Here is a 9,210-nt window from a genome sequence, read left to right as displayed (position 1 = left end):
GTATCTTCTTATTTAAACACCAATTCATAAAAATAAACATAAATATATAATAAAAAATTATTTATTTAAGTATTATAAAGAGAATATTATTCACAAAAATAAAAACTATTCTTAAAATTATTATTGAAATTTAAAGAAAAAATAAATATAATTTAAATAATTTATATACATAATTTAATTAAATAGATTTAATTCTCTAATATTTTTTAAAGAGGAGAAGATACAAGTTTGAGACAAAAATATTTTTTTAAAAAAAAATCTAGAAATCACCACCAATTTTATTGAAAAAATAAAAAATTTTAAATTTCACAGAATATTTTTTTTAGAATTTGGGACTGATTTGAGCTAATTATCTTATATATTAAAAAAATAAAAATATACAATTTATATAACTTTTACTTAACCTTAATCAAACTTTAACCATCATTTACATTTTTTTTATTCTTATTTTTCTTCGTTGCAAAATTTTTTTCCTTTTCTTATTTTTTTTAGAAATTTAATTCTAATTCGATATTCAAATCAATGCAAAATGATATGATCGGTCCAGATTTAGTCACAAAAACATATTTACACCCTAACTTCATGAATTAAACATCAGAAGGAACAACTCTAGTTACAAATCTGATGATAATGTAACACTATTCTACTTTTTAATTTGTGATTACTTTTTTTAAAATTATTTTTAAATTTAGTTTTAACTATAAAAATCTAAAATTAAATTTAACTAAGCCAGTGAGACGAAGTGGCTCCGAGACGGTGACGCGACAATAAAAATGATGAAGGAGATATAACGTTGAACGAGACACCGACGACTGTGGTGAATGACCGTGATGGATTTGGTTAGAAGTGAGATTTGGAAAAGAGAGCTATCAGGTAAAATAAATATAAAGAATTTTTTAATTTAAAGCAGAAGAGGTAAAACAAATATAAAGAAAATAATAAAAATTTCAGCTATAGAGAACTAATTTAAAAATAAAAATATATGGAGTATTGGTTCATTAAATAATTAAAAATTTTATACATTGTTAATTAACCAAACTATAAAAGAGTATTGTAAACATAATCGTATTAAAAATAATATGAGTATATTAATTTTTTAATTTATAATTAACGATTTTAAATAGTTATTTTTTTAAATCGAATAAATATAATTAATCATATAAATATAATAATACGAATACGTTTATTTTTATTAAATTAAATTAAGTTATTAATTAATTATATTTATTTAAACTTTAATTTAAAAACTTTATAATTTTAAATTTTAAATTATGTGAATAAAACTAAATTAAATAAAAATAAAAATATACCAGTACAATTTAGATCGTATTGTTATGAGTTTATAAAATTTTAAAACAAAATAAATCTTAAAAGATAAAAATAAAAAAATTGTTATGAGAAATAAAATTTTTTTATTTTATTTCAGTAAAAAAAATTAACACTAATAAAACATTAATTAAAAAAACATTGCTTAATAAATAAAGATGAAAGATTAATATTTTATGATTATTTATAATTTTTATTTAAAAGTATAATTTTAAGTTAGTGTTAATTTTTTAAATATTAATCTTTTTAAAAAATATAATTTGTTGATATTAATTATTTAACAATGTTATCAATATATAATAAAAGCTCTATTAATTAAATATTTGTTAAAATACTGTGTCAATACATATTATAATATTGATATTATAAAAAAGTTTTAAAACTCCAAATATTAGAGAAGTATCGTAACATTCAATTGTGTGCGTGTATATACTTGTTAACTATAAAACCTGTTGCAAATCTACGGTGAACTCCTAGCTTTTACGTACACTCAAAGTAGTTTATCAAAATTTTATCGTTCACATTAATTTATATTATATCTCTATAGTCAAAATGAGAGAAATATCACATTGCCATACCAGAGCAGATTCCAATAGTTTATTGTTGAAAAAAACAGAAAAGAAAAGAAAAACCCTAGTTCTGAAGTTACGTACCCTTATCCCCACTCTAATTCTCTCTCACTCTCACAAGCGCCACACCACCCTAGCTCTGAAGCTACCCACCCCAGCCCCATATCTCTCTCTCTCTCGGTTCACCGTCACCACCGCACGCTCGCCGCCGGCTGCTCGCGTCTCACCGCGCCTCCCTCCGCCAGTGAGTGCTCGAGCTGTGCGTGTTTGTTGCTGTTCGTCGTCCATGGTTGTTGCTGCCTGCACTGCAGCGCCCGTGGTTGTCTCTGCTCGATTCTGCCTCTCAGTCTCACTGGAGTCTCGTCTCAGTCACATTGCTGGCATCTCGTCGTTCGTCTGTCTCGTCGTCGGCGTCTCAACATCTCGCGGCCTTCCCTGGGCTCCTCTTCGCCGGCGGCAGAAGCAACTCGTCGGGTTGTAGCTTGCTTCGTCGCCTTCCTTGGGGTCGTCGTACTCTGTTTTCGGATCCTCGCCATCGCCGATGCGCCGTGGACCGTGGAACGTTGGTGAGTCCCTGCATCATCGCTTACCCTGTTCTTTCTTTTCCATATTTCCCCGTCTCCCTGTATTTTTCCATGTCGCTGAATTGCTAATCAATTAATTTGCCTTGTTGCTGATCTAAAAGTTGCTGTAAATCGTGACTGAACTAGGATTTGTTGAATTTGTTGTTGAAAGAGCTAATATTTTTTGTTGTTGATGAAAATCATCAGAGTTGAATTTGTTGCTGACTTGCTCAAATGATCACTTAGCCAATTTTTTTGGCTGTAAATCATCTTTGGAGTTAAATTTTTTGTTGTTGAAAATTATCAATGAGCTGAATTTGTTGCCGTAAGAATAGATTTCATTCTTACATAGGCAGTATTGATTTGGTATAATTAGTTGAATTTAGTTTTTTTGAGTTTGTTAATCATTAATTTATTGATTTATATTTCTGTTTTTTTCCTCAAGATTTTTATACTTGATTGTTATTAATGTGTTTGTGAAGACATGCTTTTGAATTTTTAATTTTAAGCTTCTTTTTTTGTAATTTTATATTTATATTTAGTTGTGACCGGGTCGGTTGTGTGATCGGGTCGATTCCCAGTTCGGTTTTGATAACTATGCTTTTAATTATTGATGACGATTGAGTTTGCTAATCCCATCAACAACCATACATATATAAGGTCATTTTCCGAAGCAAGCAGCACTTTTTACCTGAATTTGTTGCTTGATATTTAAGAGTTTAGGTGAAATGTAAATTGAACGAAAGGGCTCCACATGCTGTTTTTAGTTTATGCATGTAAGAATGAGGGTAAAGTTGGTCTGAATGATTGAATTAGGAGTGAGTGCCCTGTTTTGTAGTTTCTTTATTCTTTGTGCCCTGTATGAGTGAGCATGGGATATGGAATACGCCCATTTTAAACCAAGCTATGATCGTTGACCAAGATTTGTTATGTTGTTTTGTTGGAAACTTTTCTTTTTCGTTTTATTTTAATTTGTATGTTGGAGATTTAATGTCTATGTTATTATGTTGAATGTTGTTTTGCCACCAATATATTTCACTGTTTAACTGCTTGTGGTTTGAAGTTTGAACATGACTATGAGTTTTGTTAGAGCAGTTCCAACTCCACAATACTGTCACAAGGTTCTTCTTCTCCAACTGTGGCCGCAAAAGCCTTCGTGTTAAAATCTCCATTCTCAGCAATCACTTCTACAACATACATGCTCTCACTTATACGCTTCAACTTCACAACTCCGTCGATAAACCCTTGTGCCCGCATGGTTGGAGAGTTCTTCTATCATTTCACCTGATTCTACTCCGATACCTCGATGTGAACCCTTCAAGGTTCGTTCGAATTCATATCTCCATTAGTCTGTGCTTGTTATTATTTTATTTTCTTGTTCCGGACTGTTCTGTATTTCCGTGGTGGAGAGAGTTGGGTTCTGATGGGTGTATGTTGATGTCGTTAACATGTTTAAATGGATGTATTTTTCTCCGAAGCAAACTGCACCCCGGACAGCGATGTTTATCGAGGTTGTATAATTCTGCATCCGGGGCATTGATGTTGGAAGACCAAGTGTTTGATGAAAGTCCAAAATTTGAGCCCAATGCTGTGGTGGATTTTGGGGTAACCCGGTCAGTTCCCCGTGTTCCCACAACAGGGAGCGAATTGTTTCCTTTAGTGGGTAAGGTGTTTAAGTCCTTGAATTTTAGGGTTGCGAGGGAAAAAAGGTTTGGGAGTTGGGTTGAGAGCCATGGGTTTTCTCATTCAATCAACTGTTTTAGGATTATCATTCACATATTTGCTCTGGCGGGGATGCGTCAGGAGGTGTTTACTTTGCTTAGGGATATTGTTGAGTTCTGCAATGAGTCTGAGTACGACACATTTGAATTGTTTTCGGCTTTGCTAGATTCACCCCACCATTTGGAAAGATCAGCTATCGTGTTTGATGTGCTCATGAAAGTATTTGCATCAAATTCTATGCTTGAAAATGCTTTCAATGTGTTTGTGAATGCTAAGCATGTTGGGCTTGAAAGTGATATAATGTCTTGCAATTTCTTACTGAAATGCTTGGTTGAAGCAAATAGAGTGGATTTTGTAAGGCCATTTTTTGAAGAATTGAAAGACTCTGGTCCATCACCAAATATCTACACCTATACAATTATGATGAACTTTTATTGTAGAGGTGGTCCTGGATGGGATGTAAATATTAGACGGGCTACCGAGATTTTAGGAAAAATATATAGTAGTGGGCAAAGGCCAACTGTTGTGACATATAGATCTTATATTCATGGACTTTGTAAAGTTGGTTCTCTTGATGTTGCCTTCAAGTTAATTTGCAATTTGTCATATAGAAACAAGCCTCTCAATAGCCATTGTTTTAATGCCATAATTCGTGGTTTCTGTATAAGAGGTGCAGTTCAGAAAGCTTTTGAGGTTCTTGAAAAAATGAAGATCTCTGGAGTAGTGCCTGATGCTTATAGCTACAGCATTTTAATTGATGCACTCTGCAAGGAAGGCGATGTAGAGAAAAGTCTCGACTTGATGGAGGAAATGGAACGCTACCAAGTAAAACCATCTGTTGTTATCTACACTTCCCTCATTCATGGTCTTTGCAAGCGTGGGCTGATGGAATGTGCAATAGATGTTTTCAATCGAATTGGTGCTTCTGGTTGTGAATATGATCAAACTGTGTATGAAACTTTAATAGATGGATTTTGTATGGATGGTGATAAGAATTCCGCCAACAAGCTTTTGCAGGAGATGATTATAAATAATTTGGTTCATACTACTTTTGGTTTCCGCTTTCTAATTAGAGGATTCTACAAACTGGGACACTATGATAAGGCATTTGAAGTTTTTAATATCATGCTTCGAGATGGTATCTCGCCAGATACCATCGCTTGCAATTATGTTCTTAATGGATATTGTAGGGATGGACGCTTGGAAGAAGCATTAAAACTGTTGGAGGAATTATCAGATCATGGTATTACCCTGAACTCACATTCATATAATGCAATAATGTACAGGCTTTGCAAAGAAAGTTATCCAGAAAGGGCATTGGAGCTCTTGCCAAGAATGCTCAAAAGGAATACAGTTCCCGGAGTTGTTAATTATAGTACTCTTATATCAGGCTTTTTCAAACAGTTGAATTTTAGAAAGTCTGTGATGTTATTCACAAGAATGGTAAAGGTAGGGATCGCTTTCAACAACATCACATACACGATTCTTATTAACATATTTTGCCGTAGTGGTAAAATGCATGGAGCTTATGCCATTTTTAATGAAATGAAAGAAAGAGGTTTGTGTCTGGATGTGATTACATATACATCTTTAATAGCTGGCTTTTCTGATGCTGGAGAACTGAAAAAGGCCTGGGCAATATTTGAGGAAATGTCGAGGGAGGGCTGTTGGCCAAATGTAATTACATATACTTGTTTGATTGATGGATGTTGCAAGTCAAACCGAATAGATTTGGCCTCCTGGCTGTTTGATAAAATGAACAAAGATGCAGTTAAACCCGATGTTGTAACATATACTGTGCTGATTGCTTGGTATCGTATGCATGGATTGACAGATCAGGCACATAACCTATATCGCGAAATGATGACAAAGGGTATTTTTCCGGATGATAAATTCATCAGGATCTGTCGATTTGATCTGAATACTGGCACAACACAAGAAAGTTAGGAGGCTGTACAAAAGATTTCTATGATATCCAGCCGGTATGTGTTTTGACATAATTCTACTTGTAGTTGACATCCCGAATATTAATGCCAGTTTAATAAACTTGCCTGCTAACTGCTATTTGGTGTAACCCATTTAAAATAGTACAATGATAATTACGTCTGTGTTTCCCAATAGCTGTATCTCTCTTCTAGATCCATTTTATTTTGTGGTTATTTATCATTATTGTATTGATACATCTAATTGCCCCATTTGCTAACAAATGTAATATGTATTCTTTGACTAACATTTCAACTACCATCTGAGTTTCATTTTGGTACAGAAGAAATATTTTGCAAGAATGAAATATCACATATCTAACTACAGCATTTGATTCTTGTTTGTGCATGACATACATAAGCCATTGGCCAACTTACTAGCTTTTGCATTTGCACAATAGCGCCTTAACTGATGGATTACCAAATTTGTTGACCTTCTCTCATTCTAACTGGGCCAAATCTATATCATTGGGTTTAGATAGTCTCTGATTCCTGGTCGATATGCAATGTTGAGATATATAATTATAGTTACAGAAATAGCAGTAATATGGTACTGAAGCAATAATAAAAGTATTATCGATTCATTTGATTATAATTTCATGGTTATCATCCTTGATAGCTATTTGTGTTACAGACTAAGAAGGCTGAATATCTAGTGTCCAGTGCCATGATCCAAGGTAGACATGTGGCCGTTCAAGAGAATCACATTTCGTAAGTCAAACGGGATCTCATTGGCATTGCCGTAATATTTTTTGCCGAAAAACAAAATGATGTGGATTTTTTATGTACTTTATTTTATTTACTTCATTCGAGTCTTATTGTGATGTAGCAAATATTACATTTATGATAGGTCAGGAGGATGAATTCACTTGAGGAAAAGGCTATACCTTTCACGCAAATGCAGCTGAATGGATGTTGTAATCACACCAAAGATGGGGGTAGTTTTCTGTTCATATTCATAAATAAGATTGCTAACACACTTGACATGTAAAATAGGTTGTTAAGAGGCATAATAAGCAGGTTGAATATTAGTCAAAGTCAAGGAGGTGCATAATTATTCAATTACGGATGTTCAAAAAAAAATTAAAAAGAATAAAAGTAAGTAAATAAGGGCAAGCATGACATGAGTACCATGCATCTGTGTTGTGTTTTAGTCTTTTGTTAAGTTCTTCCTCTTGTACTTTCGTGGATGGGCTAGCCCCGCTTGTTTTCTATTTTTCTTTCAAATATATTGTGTACTTATTTTGAAGTAACATTTAACAGGAATGATTTGGATCCTCTAAAGTTTGAATTTTACTTTAGAGAGTAAAGTGTGATCTCTCACCATTGATTTCATAGGTGGGGCTAAAAATAAATATGAAAGAAAAATTATTCAAATGTAGAAGATCACACTTTACTCTCTAAAGTGAAATTCAAACTTTAGAGGATTCAAATCCTAACAGGAAAAGACATAGCCGAAGGTTTGATCATCTAAGGACAAGGCAAGATGGTCAAATCAGAGAAGCAAGCAGAATGGTGCTACCAAGTGGACTCATTGGATATGGAGAAACTTGGATAAAGCTCACAATGGGGTTTTAGTTTTGACATAATATCAGATTCAGAACCCTTATCAAAAGTGGGGAATGATCCACAAGTGCCTGTTGCTGTTAGCAGAGAAGGCCCAAATTGTAACTGTAGCATGGTAACCGTTATTAGGTCAGCATCTACCATCGCAGCTTCCCTAAGAGGATGGCTAAAAAAATATTTACAAAAATATTATTTATACATTAAAAATTAGTTATTATGTATTTATGTATAAATATATGTATTATTTAATTAATTTTTAATGTATATTTTGTATTTCAATATGTATTTTATTATCTGAGTAATTGATTTAATAGTTGATTATTTTTACACGTAGCATAGTTGTATTTATGAGTGGCAAATAATATGCATTTGATTCAACTTTTTTAGCAATATTTGCATAATCATTTAGAAAGTATGCCAAAATAAAAAAAAAAACAATTTGATCTCTAGACTTGTTTATATATATATATTTTAAGATTTTCAATCATTCACTAGAAATAAAATAAAAAGAAAATTTAAGGATGAAAATATTTAATGTGTATATTTTTTATTTGTTTTTCAAATAAATACTATCTTTTTGAAGTATTTTTTATACTTTTTATATTTTACTTTTTTATTTAAATCTATTGGATGCATTTTTTAAAAGTTTATCCAAAAAAAAAAATAATAAGGACTTTTTTTTTCTTTCTCCAGTGAGGAGCTACAAAATAAAGATTGTGAATTTGATTTTATTTTTTTGTTTGGAAATCCCTAAGTATCATGGATATGATGATTTTCTTGTTTGGTAATTTCCTATTTCTATTTAGTTAAATAATAAATAATGGATTGTTTCCGAACCAAATATGCTTCTACATTATTTCAATAAAAGGTAACAAAGTCGGCTTAAGAATCAAATACCAATTGTCTTTCATTAAAGAAATCCTAATCAAACAAGGCAATCGAGAAAAATAGGGTAAACATTAATTGGCATAACTTTTATATTTGGTGTCCAAATAGCATTTTTTTATGATTTAATTAGGAGAGTTTTGTTTATAGAGTCTTCTTATCTTTCTTTATTTTCTTCTTCATTATGAGATAGGTGAGATGTGAACATAGTACTCGGCTTTTATGTTTATGGTTTTGGAAATACACTGGATGGTGAATTTGAAGCTATCCACCTAGCGGATTCTGATGCATGACATACTTGAAAATACCTGTTCCATATTCATAGGAAATTCAGTTTGCCCTAGACATTTTCTTCAGATCTCCACATAAACATCACTGTAAAATGAAATTTGTGAGTTTAAAGTTTAATTCAAGTGAACAATTTTTAAAATAAACTTATTGAAAGCTAGGTGTTACATCTTTAGCAAAGTATAATTATCATCTTATTATATATAGAAAAAGAAAGAAAAGATAAGGGGTATCAGCAAATTTTTATTTCCTTGCAAAGGTTAAACAAACACAAAATGTAGTTGAACCTTTTCTCAATAATAAAACTGT

At 32.0% G+C, this 9,210-nt stretch overlaps 1 protein-coding gene across 9 annotated transcripts; it reads left to right on the top strand.

Annotated features, from left to right (window-relative positions):
• Positions 1–1,915: 1,915 nt before the first annotated feature.
• Positions 1,916–8,013, top strand: LOC107482359 (pentatricopeptide repeat-containing protein At5g39710-like). Of its 9 annotated transcripts, none has more exons than XM_052260830.1 (6): positions 1,916–2,461; positions 3,554–3,780; positions 4,857–6,162; positions 6,797–6,873; positions 7,018–7,100; positions 7,605–8,013. In XM_052260830.1, the coding sequence occupies exon 3, from the start codon at positions 4,886–4,888 to the stop codon at positions 6,125–6,127; it is 1,242 nt and encodes a 413-aa protein (XP_052116790.1). In that variant the 5' UTR covers positions 1,916–2,461; positions 3,554–3,780; positions 4,857–4,885; the 3' UTR covers positions 6,128–6,162; positions 6,797–6,873; positions 7,018–7,100; positions 7,605–8,013. The 9 variants fall into 9 exon arrangements, 8 of the variants coding, with proteins under 8 accessions (XP_052116790.1, XP_052116788.1, XP_052116786.1 ...); XM_052260828.1 differs by having other exon boundaries at positions 7,426–8,013; XM_052260826.1 differs by having other exon boundaries at positions 7,013–7,100.
• Positions 8,014–9,210: the final 1,197 nt, after the last annotated feature.

The sequence above is a fragment of the Arachis duranensis genome, chromosome 4 (assembly GCF_000817695.3).
Source record: "Arachis duranensis cultivar V14167 chromosome 4, aradu.V14167.gnm2.J7QH, whole genome shotgun sequence".
Taxonomy (NCBI): domain Eukaryota; kingdom Viridiplantae; phylum Streptophyta; class Magnoliopsida; order Fabales; family Fabaceae; genus Arachis; species Arachis duranensis.
This window is presented reverse-complemented; position numbering and strand designations above follow the sequence as displayed.